General features: G+C 33.4%; 2 protein-coding genes across 2 annotated transcripts in view; one reads left to right on the plus strand and one right to left on the minus strand.

Annotated features, from left to right (window-relative positions):
• Window positions 1-210: 210 nt before the first annotated feature.
• LOC129222370 (mitochondrial import inner membrane translocase subunit Tim13-like) lies at window positions 211-9196 on the minus strand. The gene is made up of 3 exons (XM_054856865.1): window positions 8995-9196; window positions 2815-2883; window positions 211-405 (listed from the first exon to the last, which is right to left on the minus strand). The coding sequence occupies exons 1-3, from the start codon at window positions 9097-9099 to the stop codon at window positions 307-309; spliced, it is 273 nt and encodes a 90-aa protein (XP_054712840.1). The 5' UTR covers window positions 9100-9196; the 3' UTR covers window positions 211-306.
• A 1695-nt stretch (window positions 9197-10891) lies between these two features.
• Window positions 10892-24411, plus strand: part of LOC129222831 (peptidyl-prolyl cis-trans isomerase-like 3) — a 33861-nt gene continuing 20341 nt past the window's right edge. The window contains exons 1-2 of the mRNA XM_054857383.1: window positions 10892-11276; window positions 24321-24395. Of these exons, the coding sequence (XP_054713358.1) occupies window positions 11274-11276; window positions 24321-24395 (78 nt within the window). The 5' untranslated portion in view covers window positions 10892-11273. The remainder of the gene's footprint in view (window positions 11277-24320; window positions 24396-24411) is intronic.

Raw genomic sequence — 24411 nt, forward strand, 5'->3', positions numbered from 1 at the left:
GACCTGAAAATGTTTTGTGTTCATGCACATTAACATTTCTAATTTGTGGTTTTGAACTGAATAAGGAATAAATTTCTAGTTTTACTTGTGATTTGAAACTGTAAGAAAGTTTCTGATTAATGTATTCCTTTTATAATTATCACTTTTCTTCCTCCATTAAAAAATATTCCAGTAACATTAGTTTCTAGTTTTAAAAATTAAAAATTACAATTTTTAAGAAATGTATTTATGTTGACTCATTTACATTTGAAATAGTTCTTCTGTGAGAAATGAATGAAAATTTTGACCATTATCAATATTATAAGTCTATAAACTTCCTTTTTCTCTTTGAAGCCTGGTTGCATAAGTCCTTGATACTAAACCAAATGAATCCATATACCTGTCCATACACATAGAAAGGCATTTCTAAACAAAGGGGAGAAAAACAAACCAAATTAAGTAATTACAATCAAACATGGAACTAATTTGAGTAATAGTAGTTTTTTGAAATTTCTAAACCTTTTTAAATAAGAAATATAACACTACAGAAGTTAAGTTAGTTATTTATATTCTGCAGAGAAAATTTTAGAAAATTGACATTTTTTATTATTAAATAGTGCACTATTTTGTTTTCAGCCACATTTATGCTTAGGGTTAAATTTACGTTTCAATGCCATAATTATTATGTATTTTCTATTACTTTTCTAGAAATGAAAACTTTTTATTACTTTAAAATAAGAAACATGAAATTCTCAATCTTTTTAATACTGATACCTAAATTAACAAATAAAATAGAAACCTGAAAACTTTTAAACTTTAGGGTGTAACCAGGGGTGAATAGGTTTTTACCATCCATAAAAACTAAATAGTGATTGCAATGGTTAAACCCCATGAATGTTGATAAATACACACATAATGTAATTTAACTCATCTTTCAAAGACGATTAGGAACTAAATTATACAAAAAAGAAAATATTAAGAACATTAAAGATTAGACTTCTATCACTTACAAAAAAGAAACATTTATAGACATACCAATCTAAAATGTCAGTTTTTTTTTTTTTTTTACTTTGGATTATTTTAACATCATGAAGCATTATACTGATATTGGTACTGATTCTAAACCTAATCTCTTCCTAATTTTGCTATGTATGATTTAAAAATATGAAAAAACCATGCTGAAAAATGCAAGACATCCTTGACGATCTTTTTTTTTAGGTAAAGAATGTTCACCTCCAGGTCACTTTTACCAAAATATTTCTAAGCAAAGCTCATGGTAGGCCAAAAATTATTTGGGGGACACACCAGGGTTCGTACTTAATTTCAGAAATAAAATGAAGAAGTTTTGAAAGAGTAAAATGAGATTTTGAAGGAGTACTAATGGGCTGTCTTTAAATGATCTTGCACTTTTTTTTCAGCATGTTTGACTTCGACCCCCTTTCGCCTTCGCCTTTGTCACGAAGTGCCACACTTCATCTTTCTCTTCCTCTTGTCACATGTAATATTTTTTATAAACATTTTGTTATAGTAACTGTCTGATGTCACTTTTTGTCACCCACTCTCTTCGCCTTGTCACAATTTAGTAAACCTGTCTCCCCCTCACGACATGACATCACTTGTGGGCGACCCATTTTACAATATCATAACTGCGATTTGCTAAACAATTGGACTTTTTTAATAGAATTACTTAATATAATATAGTACATCTGCTTATGTATTTTTAAATATTTAAATAATAATTAGACAAACTGACTTTTGTTGCTGAGAGTGTGGTGGAGAGAAAAGCAATAATCATAAAACTTGAAAAAAATAACCAAGCACCACTTAAGCATGTTTTACTTCACTTATGAAATGTCTTAGCCATCTAATAATATTCTCACCTTCAATTTTTACAACTTCTATGACCAATTTGTTAATCACATCTTGATGGAAAAAAAATAAATGTACAAAATTACTACATTAAAATCGCTCTTATACCTTCGCCTTTGTGATGAAAATAAGTTGTCGATCGAAGTATTTTAAGTTACTGTCATAGAGGAAGATTATGTAGTGTTAAACAAAAAAAGAAGGAGTTTTGAAGGAGTTAAAACCAAAATGAAGGAGTTTGAAGGGTCCTTCGAAAAAATTTCCTAAATGAAGGAGTATTGGAGGAGTTTTGAAGGAATGTACGAACCCTGCACACCTCTTTCTAGGGTATCAATATCATGATTGACAAATATTCATTAATTGAAAAAAGGTCAGTTTAGATTACTTATGCCTGCTCAAACTCAACAAGCAGGCTTTATTTTTTTTATTTCAAAAGTGAATTGAAACAAATTTACATCACTTCTATAATAATAAACAAAATATTTCTGTGGACATTGTTGAAAAAAAAGCTAGGTGCCAATGACACCTAATTTCAAACCCTGAGGAAACAATCTGAATAAATAGATAATTTAAGCACTTTCACATTAGTTCGCTAAATTTCATGAAAGCCTCAACAAAACCAAGCACAGTCAAATAACCAAATGGCTTTTGTTTTGTTGACAAATGTAAATCTCTAAGGCTACTTCTTTTATTGGTATTTCTATCTCCATAACTGTTAAAAGAAAAGCTATAGATTCCTTTCATCTTCATTTGTCCTGCCCCAGATAAACTTTGAATGCAAAGCCAAGATTTCAAATGTTCACCATGGGGTAACCATTGGATCCAGGCTATCATATCTGACAGCCCCCCGATCACATATGATAGCCATGGCAGTCAAAGTGTTAAACAACTACCCCACCTTTTTTTTTCTTTTAGTTACATAGAGTTTTTGCTCTGAACCTTAAAATTAAGAGCAATGAAAATTCTTACTTGCTCGGAATTATCCAAAGATGACCCTGGCTTTGTGATACACTTCTTAAAACATTTCTCTGTGATTTTCTACATGAAACATAAATAAAAGTAAAGATCTTGCAATTTATTAAAACTTTACTGTGTTCAAATACATATTCAAACATACAAAACATTAATATTGTAACAACTACAGAGAGACAAAAAATTTACATATTTATAGTATTGAGATCTTTTCTTAAGTTCAATTTTCAAAAAAAGATCAACCTTGTGATTAATTCAAAATGAATAGTTTTGAGGAAACAAGCTATAATTTTAAACCTAAAAAGTGAAATTTAAGTTACAGTTGTCTCGAAAGTTCGAGGTTCCACTTAATCTGAGGTGCTTCATTTATATTTTATGTTGTAATATTAGTAACTCAAAATTTGATTTCCATTTCAATCTGAAAACAGAAATCTTTTGCTGCTGTGAAACTTATTGAATACGAAAAAAAATACATTGAGAGGTCAGTTATGTTTTGGTTGCCTTGCACACATAAATGTGTATGGATGTCAAGAAAAAAAAATAAGCATACTTCCAACCTCCGAAGGAATAAAAACAGGGATTCCACTAGAGGTATATAGATGATTCACCAGCGATATATCTTTACAACAGAATTATTATATTATGCTTTTAAATAATATGAATACTAAACTTAAAGTGAAATGGGGATTTTTGACACATGTAAGCAAATTGGTAGCAGCAAGAAAAATATAGTGCAAAGGCAAAGGAAAAACCAAATAATAAGGAGTGAATTTGCTTAAAGTTTCATACATTTCCCACGTCTCTAACAAAAAAGTATAGCTACAAAAATTTAATTACTAAAATACCCCCCCCCCCCAAAAAAAAATCAATATATAGTGAAAAATGAAATATAAAATACAGTCGGACCTCCATATATCGAAGTAGCAAATTGCCGGAAAAAAATTCGATATATAGAAATTTCGATACATAGAAACAATCTTATTTTATCATAAAAATATCCTAAAACATTAAAATTAAAACTAATTTTCGTGCATGAAACCCAACTGCTAATTTAAACGAGCATCGAATTAAATGAAAGTTAATAATTAAAATATTAACAGAAATTACATTTTTGCTCCTTCATACACCTTCATTCTTCGGAAATTCAACTTGAACCGCCACAATAGGGGATTTTCGTTTTAACAATGTAATCGAGAGAAAAGTAAAAAATCAATCTACTTAACTTGAATGATTTTTACTGAAGCTAAAATACTAGGAATGATAATCAACAGACAAAAGGGATAACTTGAAACTGATTTTAGTGTTACTGGTTGCAACTAAGATTTGAAATAAACTTGAGGGAATGTAAAAACTCCAGAACGGAATAACGACCCTATCTACACACCCCTGAACCCCATATTCCTTATGAGTTTCGTAGCAACCTCTAGTGATTATAGTTTTCTCCGCTAATCTTCATTTTTCATAAGACAAACAGTCTAAAGTATAAAAAAACCTACGAATGTCTCGAAAAAAATTTCGATATGTAGAGACTTTTTCGATATATAGAAACAATTTTTCTATGTAATGAACATAGAAATTTGCTGGGATTTCGATATATAGAAAATTTCGATATGTGGAAGTTCGATATATGGAGGTTCGACTGTAAGTAGGTATAGGGTAGTACATGTTAAAACAACTTCAAACTTTCAAAATAATTGAAATATTTTCAAGATGCAAAAGGACTGAAATCTGCTGTAATTTTCAGCAAAGCACGTGCTTCGTTGAACATGCAATGTGGAAAGCTTCCGAAAAATTAATATTTACTAAATCAGGTATTAATTGGTCAAATTCTTATTCTCTGACATTAGTATACTAGAACAGGTCGCCATCTAGTGAGAAGAAAGTGAAACTTTTTGATGATTGAATGCAAAAACGGGAGAAAATGGTAAAAAACGGGAAATCGGGAGATGGAAACAAAAAACGGGAGTCTCCCATTAAAAACAGTAGAGTTGGCAAGTCTGAATATGTTAACATTCGTTTGGAAGTAATTAAAAGGAAATTTACGTTGCTGTTTGAGCGATAAATCCTGAAGACAATTATTCTTTTCTTTATACAAGGAAGTAAAATAGCTCCTCTTAATGTCCTCCGAGTAATGTAAATTTTAAATCTGGAAGAATTTTCTGGCTAATACAAGTTTTCAGTAATCCGAGGTGAGTTGAGCTCTAGTGGCTGGAAGAGAACCCCGCAGCGAAAAGGGGCGTCATAAGGGAGGTCGCAGCATCGGATTCCCAATCCAGATCCTACCCAAAAAATTCTATTGGTTGTCTTTTTCCGGGCTCCGGTATTGTCTGGATTTTTTTTCTTGCTATTTTCTTTCAGGAATTTTCCCTTTTGTTCATGGCAGGTGGCCTAGGGAGGGCGATCAGTGGCGTACTGAAGGGGGGGGGGGGCGTGGGGGCGGTCCGCCCCAGGCCCCACTTTGACATAGGCGCCTAAATTTCAATTTTTGGTTTTTACCAATATTGTCGAATATCTTGGTTTGAATGCTTAAACAAGTTGGCTTAATAAATCATAATTTTTTTAAAGAACAAATATTTGTTCACAGTGTCGGGATCAATGGAGGGTTTATGATACACAGGCCCCGCTGTAACATAGGCCCCAAAATTTTGATTCGTTTTCTTTTTCGCAAGACCCGCCTTATGTCATGATTTAGATAAATAAAAAGCTATCTTTTTATGTAGAATGAATATTTTCTCAGTGCCTCTTGCCTAAACAAAGAGAGGGCAAATTATGTCCCACAGGCCCTGCTTTGACATAGGCCCCGAAATTGTATCTTATTTTTTTCCAATAGACCTGTCATATACATCATGATTAGAAATATTAATCAGTTACCTATATATGCGAGTATATATCATAAATTTTATTAAATATGACTTTTTTCTCACAGTGACAAAGTGTTCCTAGTGTGCAAAGGCACATGAGCGCTTGGGCCACGAATTTAATGGGGGCCCCAAATTTTTAAATTAACCAAACCTATAAAAATAGTTTGCTTTTATTTTGTTAAGTGCTTTCAGCAAAGTTTTGTGCATATTTTTCAAACAATTTATAAAAAAAAAATGAATGCATAACAGATGCACGTTTATAATTTTTGATCATTACAGTATACAGCTAAAATATCTGTTTTATGTTTTGTTTTGTGTATTAAGACTACAATGGTCTAGTCTTAATTCATACACTATTTTTGAAACCAAATTCAAACATACAACCAAGAAAATCCATTCCTAAATGAGCAGTTGTCTATCCTTTGTGGCGTTGGAAGAATCAGCCAGATAAATTTTTCTTTTTACCAGCTGCACTTCTGTGGTTTTAAGTTTTGTCTTCTGCCTAAAGCTATAACTTCTAAGAGCAAATCGGACGGACCCCTTCTGACTCAAGCAAAGGGGACTTCCTTTTTGCTATGCCCCTTTCAACAGCATAAAACTGTTTAATTGGTCAATCCTTCGTGACTTTTGACCTTGACTGCATAATACCTCCTCCCATCCATTCTATACTCGATTGCAAGCTTATTATTTGACTATGGAGAAATGAGCTGTGGCCAAGCGGAAGAAATAGTTCCTAGCGCTTTGCCCGATAATCGGGGGAAATTAGTCTTCGCTTTAGAAATTGGTTCTATATTTTGAATGCTCTCATTTCTACATATGCATAAAAGGTCAGTAAAATGTAGTTACTAATATTTTTAAAAAATATTTCAATTTATGAGTACTAATTGAATTTTGTAATGAAGAATTGCAACTTCTATACAACTAGATTAGAATTAGCTGCTTTAATATGTTTTATATGTTTTTAAATATATACTTGGATGTTCAGATGCAATAAATTTTTAAGATACAATATAATTTTAAGACTTTTTTCTGTTTTTGATATTTTCTGACAAAGCACAATTTTATTAAAAAATATAGTATTTATTTAATTTCACTTAAAACCATGTGTTTTACTGTGGTATTTACAATAGTATCCGAAATCAAACCAACATTACCTGAAATATGTAAAATGTACCACTTAAAGTAATTACTGTAATATATGGTACGTACACATAGTTTGAGAAACTTCAGTTTCAATACCAGATAGGCCCCATTTCGAGTAGCGCCCCAGGCCCCCATCCGTCTTGGTACGCCACTGAGGGCGATATAATACTTTTTGCACCAAGCCAAGGTTTGTTTTTTGCACCGGGAAGTTGGGCTATCGGCCCTCTTCCTCAGGGCTTGTTTACTGAATAGGCCAACTAGACTGTGACCTAGAGCCCATGCTATTTGGGGGCCCCTAATGGCAAAAATTGTTTTAGGAAATAGCAAAAATTGTAATGTTTGACTGCACGAGCACCCCGAAAAAGTGCCTAGCGCCCCTGATATCTTAATCGGAAGCCCTAGGTCAGTGGGTTATGGGGTTTTAGGGGGCCCCAGTACTAACAGAAGCTTTTTGAACTAAGTTTGATTTTCAAAAAAAATTAACAAAATTGAATAAAAACAAAATTTTCGGGCCCCTTTAGACTGCGGGCCCCACCGCGTTGCGGGGTCTTGCAGTATGTAGCTACGCCACAGTTCATAGGGAAGAGGGGTGCATTCTTGATACTGGTTTTCTGTATCCACCCCTGCATCCAACCATCATGTAAGTCCCTTCAATTTTCGAGAAAGTCACTTTTTTGATAAGGAAAGTATGTGTACGAAAGTTTAGCCACAAGAGGCTTTTATAGCTCTCACTCAACCAGTCAGTCCAAGTTTGCCGGGCTTTTTGTAAATTTTATGGTTGAGTACTTATTACAAAATTAAATTAATTTCCAAACAGGATAATTACAGTTTGTAAAAATATTTAGCAAGATTTAACTTGGGAATGCCCAATTATACTTGAATAAATAAAAAAAACCAACATAAATGAAACAAATTCTTAAGAAAATACAGCATATAACTATTTTGCAGGGACAAGGGAGCCTTTTCATCAGTGCTAAAAATTTAGCACTCACACAACCAGAAAGTAGTGAGAGAACCGAGTTTTTTTTTTTTTTTTTTTGCACTAATGAAAAGGCTCTATTGCAGCCTTGAAATAATTATATGTTGTATTTTCTTGAGATTTTGTGCTTTATATACACTGGTTTTTCAATTTAATCATATTGTGGCACAAAGCTTGTTTAATAATTTTTCATTCAACTTGACTTAGTTCATTTTTGCAAAAAGAACCCATTAAGATTATTTCTATGATGAGGCGACGATCCAAAAGCTAAATAAAACTAGACATTAAATTGCGAATATCACAAATTTGCCACAGCAACTGTGCTGGAGCATGGACTTCACCTTGCTTAAATAAATTACCAACATTTTATCTGTCAACAAATCTCTGCAAAAGACGGATACTCACACCCATATTTCATATTTTTAAAACGCACAATGTGCTATGTTTATGTTAAATGCATTAACTTAGAAAATAAGCAAACCAATAAATATTAAGTATCATTTTTCTCTTTCAAATATAAAGCTCATCAGTTTGATGTGAAAACATATTTTTATACATTTCTAAATATATATTCATATTCATACCCGTCGTCTCATACATGCAATTGCTATGAAAATATTCTAATCGCATTCATTAATTTGTTGCTCTGCTGAAATATAAACAAACAACACGGAATCTTAAACAGAAAGCCCAATCAATGAGCTAAGTCCATGCACAAGCACAATTGCAGTGGCAAATTTGTGATATCCGCGATTTTTTTGCCCCAGAATAGTGCAGATCTTGAAAAGTCTTTTTTTTTTCTTTTACAACATTGCATTATAGTTTTTGATAGGTTAAACAGCAAAACAAATATATATTGTATTCCCGACTTTTTAAAACTAAAGAACTAATTTTGCTTTAAAGTGGGGGTTGTGACGCACAAGGGAATAACATTAAGCATGTAAAAAATTATTTAAATGCATAATAATAATGGAGTTTATTTTAGCCGATTTTAAAAACATCAAAACATGGTATTGAAGCATGCTAGCATTAGTTTCATTTTTATAGAAGTTAATTTCATTTTTGGAGCAAGAAAAAGAATTTCACAGTCAAGAGAAACTGACCGTAATATTTATTTTTACTTTTCAAATTGGAAAGAAATAAAAACTTTTTTTAATCCAGCAAAAATTAAATACATAAATATCCTCAAGTTACTTGAATTAATTCTTGAGCAAGCATAACAGCAACTTGCTGTTTAACTTGGTCCATTAGTTCTTCTTTTTGAACTCCAGAAAGTTTGTTACCCGTTAAAGAATCCATTTTTACAGTATTATTAATAGTTTTAAATATTTCAACCTTTAATGAAACCGTCCTTAGAGAATAAAGATCGTTCAATGCAGAAATAATTTGGGGAAAAAGTAAGGTAACCTGTAGTTTTGGAGCTGCCTTTCTCAGCATTGGTGAGTCGCCAACCAGTGCATTTGGCATCTTTTCTTCAATCTGCAGTAGAAATGCTACCCGATAATGTTACCAATATAGCAACTGGATTCCTCTTCTGTAGACCAATCCAACTATGGGGATCTGTAGATTAGCCCTGCAGTTAATGTCCCGAGTTCTGTTATCGGCACAGTTATTGCGGCAGCGATAGAACAAAAGAAACGGAAATAGAAAACTAGAAATTTCAATGTAAATTACAAAAGTATTGCCCCGATGAAATCATTTACATTGTTCAACATCTTAAATTTTTTGCTGAAATAGACTAATGAATTTTCATCTGCATTTAGGGTGCGTTCGACGAACCTCACCGGTTAACCGGTAAGCAACCAGTTACTTACCACAGCGTTCTATGATCAACCGGTTACCTCACTGGTTACCATTCTAAGCAGTTGATTGGTTGATTGGAGCACGTGATCATTAGTTGTCACGTGATTAACTAACCGGTCGCTCTCGGTCGTGCTCATCGAACGCAACCTTAAATTTATTTCACATTTAGTTTTTCAATTTCCACCCCCAGAAGAATTTCTGCCGGGGTGCCCCAGGGCTCCATATTGGGCCCCACACTCTATTCACTTTTCACGAGCGACATACCACACACCGACAACACCCAGTTAGCCATTTATGCAGATGACACCTGCATACTCGCCGCTGGTGCGACTAAAGAAATTGCCTCTGCTTCATTACAATATCACCTCAATATACTAGATGTCTGGCTACGTACCTGGAAAGTCGAAGTTAATGCTTCTAAAAGCACTGCTGTCCCCTTTTTCACTGACAACCCTGCACTCCAATTATATCTTGACACCAAACCCATTAATTGGGCTGGTACTGCCCCCTACTTGGGCCTAATTCTCGATCGTAACCTAACTTGGAGACCACACATTGAAAATGTTAGATCAAAATTCCTTATATCCAAAGCCTCCCTATTCCCCCTTATTCATCGGCGTAGCGTATTATCTACGGATAATAAGCTACTCCTCTACAAAATGTGCCTTAGGCCCATTATTACTTACGGAGCTCCCATCTGGGCTACCTCTGCAGTTTCAAACTTTACACGGGTTGAAAATCTTCAGCGCACTATGGTTCGTGATGCTACTAATCCTGAATGGTATATTCGTACGGATAAACTTATTCAGGAAATTGGCATTCCTACTCTCCATGATTTTTCCAAATCACTGGCCAGGAGATTCTTTGCAAGAATTCCCCTTGTCCAAAATACCCTGCTCGACAGCCTTCCGGTCTATGATCCGGCTGATCCAGCAAATCGACGCAGGCCCCGGGCCTTGCTCTGCAACTAACTGCACGGAACTCCTTGCGGTTTACCGTTAAGGTTTTCCGGTTGGCATTAGGGACTTTTTCCTGGCTAAGACCCCCCTTTCATTCTTTTATCATATTTAATCAAGTTATCTTATAAAGCCCTCTGGGCTATTTAATTCTTTTTATTTTTATCATTATAAAATATGCTTGGCTTGCCATGCGGGAAAAAAAAAAAAAAAAAAAAAACTCTGTTTTTCGTAATTTATCTCTTTTTATTCTATATATGTAACCCTCTCAAGATGTTTTTAAATTTTTTCAAATTTAAAACGTACCCAGTACTCGTCTCATTTAGTTTATATTGATGGCAATGCAAATTTTGTGCTATGATTTGAAAATGTAAACAATTTGCTTTTTGCATTGAAACTCTGAAGTTTTTTTTTTTAGTATGACAGAGTCTTTGCATTTTTAAAATGTCATATAACAAGAATTTTTCATTTGTTTTTATATACGGAATCTAATAAATATTTTCTTGAAAGCAAAAAAAGGACAAGAAATACTACGCGTTTTTTATCGTTTGATATTCAAAGTCCTATATGAAATTTTAGTTAATAATTGAACTTTAACTCAAATACACTAATTTCAAACTATACATTTTTAAAAGTAGGAATGTTATACAAGTAAAGTAACGTTCATGGTATCATGTTACTTTCTGCACAATATAGTTAAGATTATACTTCAAAATGGTAAGTTGATTTTAGAATCGGATTATCTCGTAGTTCTTCTTTTTAATAGTTTGTATTTAGAGCCAGAATTCTATAATTCAGGCAAAGTGTGGCAGTGTTAGTTTTTTTTTTTTTTCTTCCTTTTTTTATGTGTGAAAGTAGGTACAGTATGTACTCACGTATAAGTAGATCTTGCGTATAAGACGACCCCCCTACTTTTAGGACAAAAATAGGGAAAAAATCGAAAACCCGCGTATAAGTCGAGTCCCAACTTTTAGAAATAAATGAGAGTGTTTTGCCGCTAATTTTTAATTTAAACCTTATAAAAAGGAGAAAAATAAAATGCAATAAACATTTTTATGTTAAAAAAGCCCGATTTTTATTCTTTTGCACCAAAAGGGTTCACTTTTAGTCAGGGTGCCATTTCGAAAAGCGTGTTCCGAGGTATGAATAAAATGTTTTGACTGTTTTTGATAGCTTATGTTATGTACATTTCAGATCCGATTGATGCCACTTTGCCAGAGTTGAGCATTTTGAGTAATTTAAGATGGCGCCCAGATCATTGAAAATTTTGTTATGAAGCAACATTAACTTTTAATATATTATTATACGGTCAAACCCGCTATAGTGGACCGCAGGGGCGGCATTTCATCATTTCGTTTGGGGGGTCGAGTTTCTTAAATATGTATTACCAGTGCGGTCCCAAACACACATTAGTTAACAGGAAGTGGTCATAAAGTCGGTTTTGGTTTAATATGAATAAAAATTAGTGTTTAGAAACAATTAAAATTTCGATTCACTTTCTAGTAAGTTATCATACAAAACATCTTGATACTAAAGTTTTTATACCTTTTGGAAAAGTTTTAATGCATGATTTGTGGAATTTGGGAGAGCAGGAATCGTGTTACTAATCTATCAGTGCCCAGTGTCGTGCTGTTTTGCCAGTACAGCTAAATAGAAAATATGGTGAAAAAGCTCATGCCCTTTAGCATGTATGACTTCGTTTGAATTTTTTGCCCATTGTGCTTCGAAAATAATTCTCTGACCTCATGAGAAATAAAAAAATCTTTATCTACTAGCTGAGCTGATTGGAATTGTTAAAAGAATAATTGAAGTAACAAAGGGATGAATGAAAACAATTTTTATATCCCTCTCTTCAAAATCACCCAGGCAACTTCAAAAACTGTTCCAGACTGATGAGTCCATAACAAGGACAAAACTGCAGTCTCTGGATGTGATAACTGGTCTTGTCGGTATATTGCTTGTAATTTTTCTTATTTCTTGTTAAAATTTTTACTCATAATTCAAACATTTTATTTTTCGTTTTCAAAATCCAATTCATCTAGAGCCAATGATGATATAGAGCCAACCATACAGAAAAATAATTATCATCAAATCTTGTTTTAATTTCACTCGAAACTAAATCTATTATTTCATGCAAAATATTAAAAAATCAATGTTTGACTTCACATCCTCATGTGAATTTTTTTCGCTCCTGTTAAAAATTGGTTTGTAGGAAAAAATTTTTTGAAAAGTTTCACACGCTTGATTGAAATATACATCTATGTAAAATCTATTTTCAAATTCAATTGTAGACTGAACTGTGGTAATATGGTGCACAGATCAATTGCAGATTGAACTGTGGCTTGAATAGACCGAAAATTTAGGGTTGCGGACTGAAGATGTTTTGATAGTAAAGCATTTTTCAAAAACTTTCCTCAATACAAATTGAGAAAAAGTCAAACGCAGTCACACATACTAAAGGGCATGAGCTTTTTCACCATTGAAAGAATCGTTTTGCAAGAATTCTTTCAGTCGTCAAATCACTGCTTTGAAGTTATCAAAAAATGTTTTTATGGTTTCAACTCTTGAAGACCATTTTGTGTCACTCCGAGATTGCATAATTATAGAGCCCCATAAAAGGTATTTGTTGATATGTTTTTTTTTAATTCAATAATTACATGCATTTTTAAGAAGTTTCTATGAAAGCATATAATGCATTGAGCAGCTGAAATGTGTTTCTAGTAGAAGAAAGCAATGAACACTCATTAAATAAGTATACACTGAAAAAATGAGCGTTAAAAGGTAAATGTAAAATATCAAGGAATTTTCTTGTGAAAACCTTGTAGCCACACCTCTTTGCACGAGCCTCTCATATTGGACATACCATCGTTACACTGGGCATACAAGTATGAAATATTTAGCCTATATGAGGAAATGTCTTCTTTAGTTAAAATTAACCATGGTTCTCTATCAGCTTTCTACGTTCTGAAAAGATCGGAAAATGCTTCATGAATTTATTTACTTCATGAAGTCATCATCCAATTAACAAAAAGCACTTTTTCTAGTCTGAGAATGTGTCGAGTTTCGTCAAGTAATTACTAAGAACCAGGGAGATTTTTTTAAATGAACATTGATTTCCGACTTACAAAAATGGAGTTCACCCATTTTCTATCATTCTATTCAAAAACTTTGGGGGTGCGAACGCCCCCTCTTGACCCTCCTATTTGCCGCCCCTGGCGGACGTCTACGTACCCAGGGTTGTCCTAAAAAATGATTTCGATTGGGTGAGTATTCTTCGACCCCCCCCCCTCCGCCAAACACTTTTTTATAGAGTAAGATGAACTTTTAAAGGCCTTCTTTTAAAACCCCGAAAATCGCATTAATAAGCTGTTTAGGGCTTGTAATCGTGTGATAGAAAAGTACCGAACGTTATCATAACTTAATTTTTAAACATAGTTGAACAAGTAATCTTAAATGTATGTGTATCTTACGAAAGCAAATCTAATGTTTGAGCATTTTAAAATTATTTTTGATGAAAAAAATAATAATGATACTAATATTTTAGAAACTAAATTACAATGCATCAAAAATTTAGTTTACGGCCTCTTCTCATATTTTAGTGCCCGGGGGCATGGCCCCGCTTGCCCATCCCTTCCGACGCACATGAGTATTTGGCCAGTAAAACCCGACAAAAACCAAAATGAAAAAGTTTGACGAAAATTGTTTTAAACCTACTTTACTTCAAGTCAGATAACTGTTCTATCAAAGGACAGCAGTAAAAATCTCACCTGTTGCATTTCCGTTGATATACGCTAGTCGGAACTTAGACATTGTTGTATCCTCTCGCTTTTGCTTTCAACGCTTTTCATGCTAAGTTTCCATTTTATTGTTACTGTATTTGAATGCGATGAAATTTAGTAAAACTTTTGAATATGGAAAAGGGAGGTATGTAGCTCCATCTAAAATCCTGCTTCGTTTAATTATTTTTCCATTTGTCATATTTTTACTCTGTGGAATTAAGTCAAAATTGGGTGTTTATTTTTCACTAAAATTTTTGGAAATTAAACTTTTTGTTTACTTTCCGGGCCGAGTCGGGCTCTACTTTTGTTATGGGCATAAAATATAGACTGTCTGCTATGATATTCTGTAAAAATATCTTCCGCCTATTTCCGCCATTTTGTTTTTAAGGAATTTAAAGTTAATGAGTAAAAATGGCTTAACTATTTCAAGTATAGAGATTTTTCTTATTTCTTTATAAATCCTTCTGAAACTGTCAAGTCTTTTACCAGAATATGATATATGATATCATGAAAGAATTCAAAGCCATGTTACTGGATAAAAAGTGTACATTGTCGGAAGGAAAACTTCGAGAATTAGGGAAATAGACAGATCATATTGAGTCGCATTTTGAAGTATTTTTAAACAGAGTTCAATTGTAAAGAGGCATCTGAATGCTATATGGATGATCGTTTCTTGAAAAATAAAGAAAAATAGCTAAGATATTTTATTACTGGTAGACAAAATCTGCGCAATTAGCAGAAACCATCAAAGTCCTTTCAAGAACTAAATTGTAAAACTAAAGAACTACAAAATCAGGTACCTGTTGAAGAGATAGATGACAAGTGTAGTTGGTATAAGCCAGTGCACTATAAAAAGAGTGATAAATTCAAAATCATAAAATAATTAAATTATTTACCAACTGGATCAACCAAACTTCGAAAGAAACTATTCCTCTTTAATAATCTAACTGTTGTTATGAAACATACACTTTAAGAGGCTCTCGCAATCTTTGCAGACAGAGACTTCCCTGGAAGGTAGTGGGAAGAAATTAAAATGATAACAAAAGAAATTACCCATACACTGTAAAAACGATTCAGAAACGTTCCTTGAAAATAATGGGCAGCTGATGTGCCCAATTTCTGCCAGTAACATAACTTGCAAAAACCAGGATCGTTTTCCGCTAAAAATCAGTAACCTTAATGAAAGTATCCTTGAATCTTTCCGAAGAATATGGAAATCGCACCAGTTAAAGTCAGCTTTCAATTGAAATACGATAAGTTTAATACAACTGGTTAGAACTTTCTAGAGTTATTAAGAAAGCTCCAGAAACAACAAATGCAACCATGGCCAAAGTTGGAATTGCAAGTCAAGCATCTCCCTTGCCCGCAATTCTTGTCTTGCAAAGCTGCAGCTATCCGGAGACTTATTTGCCATCACTGAGAGCTTAGTCACCCTGGAAAAGGCCTTAAATAAACCTAAGACAATACACTTAATAAGTACACTAAGTCAATGGGTAGCTAAAAGTATTTTTCACACCAGAAAGAAGTAATCATTTGTGCCACTTGTAGCAATTCAGGAAACTTTTTTGCGAAGATACTTGATTTTACCTGGAAATAGGTGAAAACATATGAAATTATCAGTAACGTTTCGGAATTTTTTTACAGTGTAGATGTTCAATTGTAGCAAGTGTTTTCAAGGAATTGTCCGGATGAGAACTCAGTACGAGTAACAAATACCGTCTCTAAAATTCAACTTCACGTACTGCTTGACCACGATGGGTTACGACTGTATAATTATAATAGTACAGGGGGAGAAACGTCTTCTGAGGGAAAAAAGCAAACTATGGTACTGATATAAAAATAGGGTTATGATAGGTACCAGCAGACACAGTATAAACAATTATTTTTAAACATTACCGAAAACAATGCAAATATTAAACACAGCTCATACTTCTAGTTGTAATTATTGATGGTGAGGGAAACAAAATTACAAAATATTATTCCTTCCTCTGTTAGATTTTGTCGATCTATACCAGTTAGGTTATCACCCTGTGCCTAAAAGCAAACATTAATTTTTGATGCCAGGTGCTGCAGTTTACCTGTTCACCTCTCAAGCAATCCAACCAATTGCTCCGTTTTCAGAGAAGGCAGCTGTAACCCGCAATAAGCCCACGCAGCATCACATTTTTCACTGTGATTTTCATGAGTAGATTGTAGCAGATGCAGACTAAACAGACACTTAGGAAATCATAACCCCTACTAAAGAAGTGGTAGTAGACCCAGGCAGCTCTAAAGAACAAAGTCGTTTCCATAGAAGGAGTAAATATGATGATCGCAAGACGCAGACAAGCAGTAATAAATACTAGATGAGCAACCGTTTACAACCGTTGGGTGTATGGAAGAGAAAAAAAGATAATACTTTTCTCAAAAATATCTTTTTTCCTTTAAATAAACACCTTATTTTGATCAAGTAGCAAGTTTCAATGCATTATATGACAAAAAATTGCATCAAATAATTTTGTCCGGTTTTTTGATACAAATACTCCTATGTGCGACGGCCATGTGTGCACCCAGCGTTAGTCCACTAAAACAGATGGTTTACTATAACCAAATCAGTATTTCCTTGTATAGTTTCCGATTGACTGCAGCCATCTTCAATATATTTGTTAATTCGAAACTTTTCCTCAATCGAAAATGTTTTGCGTTTTACAGAATTCAAAATTTATACATATATTGTCTGAAATCAATTCTAAGATAATGAAGAGAGTTACTGTAAAAACGGGGAAATTCATAGACTGTTCTACTTTTCGATTTTCAAGGGTTGAATTGAGGGAACAAAAGGGTTCTGACAAATGATAATGATCCAGCAGCTAGCATCTGAAACTAAAATGAAAGAAAATTAAACTGTTTATGTTGAATGTGACGACACTGATGTATTGGTGTTACTGTTATACTTCTACCAGCGACTAGGTATGAAAAATGAAGTCTGTATTGTATCGTTAAAATCAGGAAGGGCATCAGTAGACATCAAAGAAACAGTTTCAAAATACAAGGATATAATTTTAAGTTTGCCGGCTGCTCATGCCTTGTCTGGCTGTGATTCTGTAGCTCCATTCCATGGGATAGGAAAGAAAATAGTTCTAAAGTGGCTTCAGGCTGGTAAACAGTTACGAAAATTGGACCATAGAGTTGTATGACAGAGGTAATTAAAGGATGCACAGCATTTATTGCTTCTTGTTATGGTGTTGAAGGTGCTACTAATATGACACAAGTAAGAATTTCTCTTTGGGCAAAAAAAATTGGTCAAGCACAGCTACGAGCTACTTCATTTGCTTTATTACCACCCAATAGTGACTGCTTTGCCGAAAATGTAAAACAGGCTCACTTTCAAACTATTTTGTGGTAATCTGCAAACAGTCCATTATTTCTTCACCCAGATCCAACATCATTTCGTCGGCAAAAATATGAATTCAACAAAGAGTTTTTTCCCTCATTACCATTCCATAAAATACTCCAATTGCTCCAGACTACATTATAGCAATGACGAAGTGTTCATGCCGATCTGAACAATCCTGCATAACTATGAGATGTAGCTGTAGGGCAAATAATACTTCATGTAGTATAATATGTCGATGCTTACATAAAGGGAAAAGGTGCTGAAATCCAACATGAAGGGAAAAGGTGCTGAAATCCAAAAACCAATATAGCTCGCATTGTAAATGAAAGAGACTTGGAAGAAGAATTTTAGCTTGATTTGTACTTTACAACTATGTAACCTTGAGCTCAGGTAATGATATCATATATATCTGTTTTATATCAACTTCAGTACTATCTTTTAAACTTCAACTTTAGAAACCAATCCTTAATGTTAACATTTGAAACATAGTTTCTTGGTTTCTTATTCAAAGCATTACAATAAATTTTTGTCAACTTGATTCAATAAAGCTTTAAGTCAACATGCTTGCATGCATTTTTCACCAAAAATGACGTTGTATTCTGATTCCTCGACCTAAAAAACATATAAAAAGAGATATCACATGATAAAATCGCTCCAAAACTAAATTTTCACCTTTTTGAGCGCCATCTTGAATTACTTAAATTGCTCAAATCTGGCAGAGTGGCATCAACCGGATATAAAATCTACACAACATAAGCATTCAAAAACAATGAAAAATTTTTATTCATACCTCAAAACAAGGTTACCCTATTTTTGAGCATTTGGCGCCCAGACTATTTTGCGATTGTGATTTTTGAAGAGGAATTGATTTTGCTGTTACAATATTTTTTACTGCTTGCTTTTATTTTGATCTTATGTCAATAAAAATTTATGAGTGCTGTTGCCATATTGTATTTTTTTTTTTTTAAATGAGCAATAATTCGTGACTATCAGGAAAATTCTTGAATATGGCGATTTTTCGCACTTTTTGCATAGCCAGCATTTTTGCATCTGCCTAAAAGAGATGGACTAAAATCGGGAAAATTTTAATGTTTTTGAGTGTTATCTTCTGAGAAGAAAATCGGAGAAATTCTGCCCCACATATAAATCGACCCCCCTAACTTTAAACATCATTTTTTGTAATAAAATTATCGACTTATGCGTGAGTATATACAGTAATAAGAAGCAAACTTTCTGACAATTTCAGCCTTCCAAACATTTTTGTTCGCTCAGTATAAATCCCCAAAGTTTGAGATTGTACTGCTCTTTTTTGGCAAAACCAATTCAAGGCTTATTTCAGTGTACTGTAGTTGTTTAGTGATACCACTTCACAGTTTGGTTATGTTTACATTTATTGATTGTACTGTTTCTGGTAATGATAACTTAATAGTTATTTTGAATGAGGTTTGCTCATTCAATATTTTACTTTCTGTTTTCAAAACTTTTCTCATAAATTTTTCCTAGTGTGATGTTTCATGTATTATAATTGGAACTAAAATATACTCAAAAAGCAGATGGTAAGTGGACTTTCTTTTCCACATAAGTGTTTGTTTATACACTTTAATCCCAAAATTCTAATGTTTCTTGAGGGTTAATTAAAAACAATTATGTGTGACAAATTACTTAAATTGTTTTAGCATATTGTTTAGTGAGAATTAATGTAAATATGTGTTCCATTGCCAATGAGCAATAAGAAATTCAGCACTTTCAATCTTCAATAAATGAGGGAGATGATGTGTGAATGTTTATACCTTATGTGAGGAATTTTAATGGCACCATAGAAATCATTTTCTCACTCTAGTTTAGCATTCTATGAGCTCAACCGGTCTACCAGTGACTAACCGCAGCATTCTATGGTCTACTGATCCATCGAAATTTAAGCTGTTGATTGGTTGATTGAAGCAAGTGACATTTTTGACCAATAATAAGTACTTCTTTACCTCAGGGCGTATTTGGAAGTGAGGAGACCCCGGGGCAACGAAGGAGTGGAGGCCCCTAATCTGGGTTCGAAAAGATCATCATATTTTCAAAAACATCAGATACTTTGATATATATCCAAATGTTTTGATATATATATGTATATATTCGATATTTTCGATCAGCACCGCAATAGTAAATACATCCTGAAGTTATTGCTATTTATTTTTTTATGTTATTATTATAATTTATAGGGGAGAAAAAACGTAAAATTTGATCACCCGTGAAAGTTAGGATATTTTGTAAAAATTTTATTGTTGGGGCCCCTTTGTTGTGTAGACCCCAGGGCAGTAGCCCCACCTGCCCTCCCTTAAATCCGGCCCTGCTTTACCTGTGTGTTTTTCGTCTGACGTCATAGCTTTCATGTGGTCAACCGACCAGTAGCTACCAGTCGAGGTCGTCGAACGCAAGCTAAGTGTAGCAGCTACGGAACCGATGTGATATACCCCACCCTTGGCGACTTTTTCCTGTTGGCGCCAAGAAAGCGTCGCCAAGAAAACGATGTATGACGACATATGTCATACATCGTTCTTAGCGATGCTTTTTTAGCGCCAACAGGAAAAAATCAGATAAGAAAACATGATCAAAGCACTTGAGAACACAATATATATAAAAACAACATAAAAGCACAACAAAAAGCATCACGAATATATGCTTCAAAAATGTACAGGGCCGGGGTTTTTTGTAAACATATTAAAATACAATGAAATAAATTATTTTATTAATTACAAGTCGAAATTAATGCATTAATTTTTTTTTCATCATTTCTCCCGGATACGAGCCCTCGGTCTCATAGTACTTTCGTAATGAGACCTCGGCTCGCCGGCCCTGCCTCGGTCTCTTTACGAAAGTACTATGAGACCTCTGGCTCGCCAGGACCTCGCTCCGCTCGGTCCGTTATCCCTCCGACTGTTAATATACATTACAGTCGGAGGATGATCACAGTTATGTATACTACAAGAACCTCTCAAGGATTTGTAAAAACAAAGAATTTTGGAAGTGAGAGGTTTTTTTTTTTGAATTCTAAAATAAAGAACTTACCTTTTTATATGGTATAAATATTCACACTCAGTCTAAAACAATACATCATATGACAATGGCACGTTACAGATACACACCACGTTGGAGTTAACTTTTAATTAACCTTCAAGTTTGAAGAAACTGGCATTTTCTAATGTTTTTACTTCAAAACACAACTACTGAATTTAAACTAACACAAAATAAGCATTCCTGTAAGGTATATTGCGCGAAAAAAACACCACGTCGTAAAATCCCCCTAAGAGCGGAACATATGTGCACCTACCTCCACGGACACACGTGCGAAAAGAATTAGTTCACATCTGTACTTCCCAGGTATATTCTGCAGGGTTACTAGGGCTACCGGAAAAAGTTTTATCGCCAACGTTGGCGATTTTCGAAATGAGCTAAAAATTCTATCCTTGCCAAGGGGGGGGGGGGTATATCACATCTGTACCGCAGCTACTGCCTTGAGATTCAGTTCAAATTTAAATCGTACTAGGTTAAACTCAATTTAATAATTGAGTTCTTGACCATTATTTTACTGGTCCCCGTTTAAAGAGCAAGAATTTGAAAACGACTTTTCTCAGACTGAACTTATGATTGTTTTACTGTATTGAAGGGCTATATTACTACCAAGAACAGACTTTGGGTAGAAACTTATGTTTTATAGTGTGAAAGCTTTGTTCATTTTGCTCTAATTTGCAATGCAAATTTTTATTAAATTATTTCTCTACGGAGAACAAATTTTTGGTTTGTTCTAACTTTAATGAGTCCTTTTATTTAACTATTATTTCTTAGGGGTAATAGATAAGGAGCTTTCAGAGACAGCTGCATTGTTCTTATAGGGAATTTTAAAACAACACAGAATATGCTTGTATCTTAGATTAAAAGATGTATGCATTTTAGTCAAACAAAAGTTTTTTTTTCCTCCAATTTAGGGAGGAGATTTTTTTTACTCAAGGGACTTCTGTTAAATTCCTAGCTCATGCATTGTTGTGCTGGTAGAGCTAGTACTAGATAATATTTAATATTAAATTTCTTATAGAAGTTGTTTTTAAAATGCGGATCAACATACACTGGGCACAGAGCATGTTGATCCCCTACACAAGGGCAGTTCTCAAAAGGTGGGAACAAACACAGACCTCAACTTTGAAGCTCCAACACCAAATAACTTTCATTTTAATTAACTCAAAAATTTTTGAGTTAAACTATAATACTGTATAGAGACAAGAATTGACATAAATTATGGAAAAAATGCTCTTCAAATGCCCTTAAAAAAATATTTTCTTTGCTAAAAGGCACAATTTTGGACATACCAAAACGTTAACTGAGCAAATGTACCATTAAAAAAAAATTTTTTTTAATTATTTCCATACGTTTCAAAAAAAATTAAAGGTATGACTCTTACACTGAATAACTTTTTGTTAATATTTTACACAGATAACAAAAATAAAGATAGATTATTTACTTTGTAAACGATTTAAAAAAAACGTAACTTTGAAATTTGTTGTATGTCCAAAAGTTGCGATCTTTAAAATGCTATTATTTGAGAACTAAGTATATGATGTTTTTGTTTTAAAGGTATTTATTGATCCTCAGAATCAATTTTTAATTGTTTAAAAGTGTTTTCATAAGCTTTTATGCAGTATCTTAGAAGAAAAATGATTTTTCTTAAACATACATGTGAGATGTCCAAATGGCGTTACGATCTTGATGCCGATAATTCTGTCCGTTTATTCATAATTTTTGATGATCCACTGTCTTCTAACCTCAATAAAAAAGGTTATTATAATGTTATCTTTTTTAATCCATTGGTATTTTGCATAATTAATACGTTACACATTGAACAATGCATAAATTACAGTAGTAACATGGCTTTCTATGATCGAACGAAAGCCATTTTGCGCTAACATCGCCAAGCAAACTTCCGCTGGCGACATTGGCGACAACACAGTATACAATACGCTAAAGGTTACCAGAGGGGAATTCCAGTCTGACAAATGTAGTTTTTTATCGTCAGCTGTACCACTTTTGGCAACTTTATCACCTGCGCTAGCAATTTTTTTTTTTTTTTTTTTTCCGCTTTTATTATTTTAGAATTCTTTTTCTCTTCTTTCTTTTGGAAACATAATTTAACGATCTCCAAATAGAAATACGAATTTCTTTCTTCAATAATTTTTTTAGACATCATTTTAATTCTTATGACATTAGAAAAAATATTCATTATTAAAACTGATGTCACTTTTTACAATTGTATTATTTTTAATTTGAAGCTTTTTTTTAACTTTGCATCAATTTCTTCAAAATCATTCCAAAACTTTATTAAATGTAAGGAGCAGCATGTATAGCCATTCAAGTATTTCATTAATATCCTTTTTATTATTAAATTGCAAAATTTAAAAAGTAATAAATAAAATTTTCATTGGAAAAGTTAAAAATCAGATTAACAATTGTCAAAAATGATGAAACTTACGTTATGATGATGTCCAAAATCCGTTACCTACAGGAAAGCAATGTCCAAAATCTGTTACCTACAGATTGCTGATTTAATTTGCTAATTAACAATTTTTACAAATACCTGCTGTCTTTTCATGTTCATATATTGTGTTCTAGGTATGCATACTATAGAATAAAATCAAAATTGATGTCAAATTCGAAAATTTTTGAAATTGCTCAAAGTTAACTTTTTTGTTCCCACCTTTTGAGAACTGCCCACAAAACTCTGTTAAAAATGAATGGTAAAGAAAGGTTAATGAGTTGATGATTTTCAAAACATCTGAGAAAACTGATGAGAAATATTCAATGAACCTCATGGTAGAAAATCAAAAAGCTCATTTAATTTTTTGATGAGATAAGAAATGAAAAGTAGAAAAGCAGTCCAACATGCTCTGACTTCTATATTTAACGGAAAAGTACCAATTGTTTTGCTTCAGTTTAACCTTTTTAATTCAGGGATACAGCATTTGTACCGCAAAATTATTTGGACCATTCTACGGCTCCGGTACAATAGCTGTACCAGGGTAGTTCTTTCCCCCTTTCAGCAGGTTGCTCGCAAGGGGAAGTTTGGAGACATTCTTCAAAAGATTAGCAATGTTCAGAGAAGCATGCAGAGCAGGCTGATAAGAATGGCTGTCTAAATGGATCCCTTCCTGGTCAGTCCTAAACAATGCTGATGGTTGCAACCCTTTCAGTTGCAATGCCGGGAGAAAGCAACCTTTAGCCTTAGGGGGCCTTGCACCTGTTTCAAGGGAAGGGGGTCGAATTCCTGAACTTTCGCCGTTCTTAAGATGAAGTTGGGATATGTGTCTGCCGTATTCAAAAAGTTAATAAAGTATATGTTTTCTTTAATTGATTTTTCATCTAAAATATTTCTTCTCTGTGGTTTTGAAACCAACTTTTAATTGTTATTACTTATATTGATTCATAACTTTTTTTTTTTAGTAACATTGAAGAAATTTTGATAATTGAGTGTTTTTATTATAGCTAATGAGAATGGATTTATGTTCATTCTTTAAATGTACCTATGTCTTTTTACAATCAGCTGACTCATATTTTTTTTTTATTTTCAAGTCCGTTACATTGCATACAGATGTTGGTGACATGAAAGTAGAACTTTTTTCTGAACAGTGTCCTAAAGCATGTGAAGTAAGTTTTTACCATA

Source organism: Uloborus diversus, chromosome 5 (genome assembly GCF_026930045.1).
Source record: "Uloborus diversus isolate 005 chromosome 5, Udiv.v.3.1, whole genome shotgun sequence".
NCBI classification, from domain to species: Eukaryota; Metazoa; Arthropoda; class Arachnida; order Araneae; family Uloboridae; genus Uloborus; species Uloborus diversus.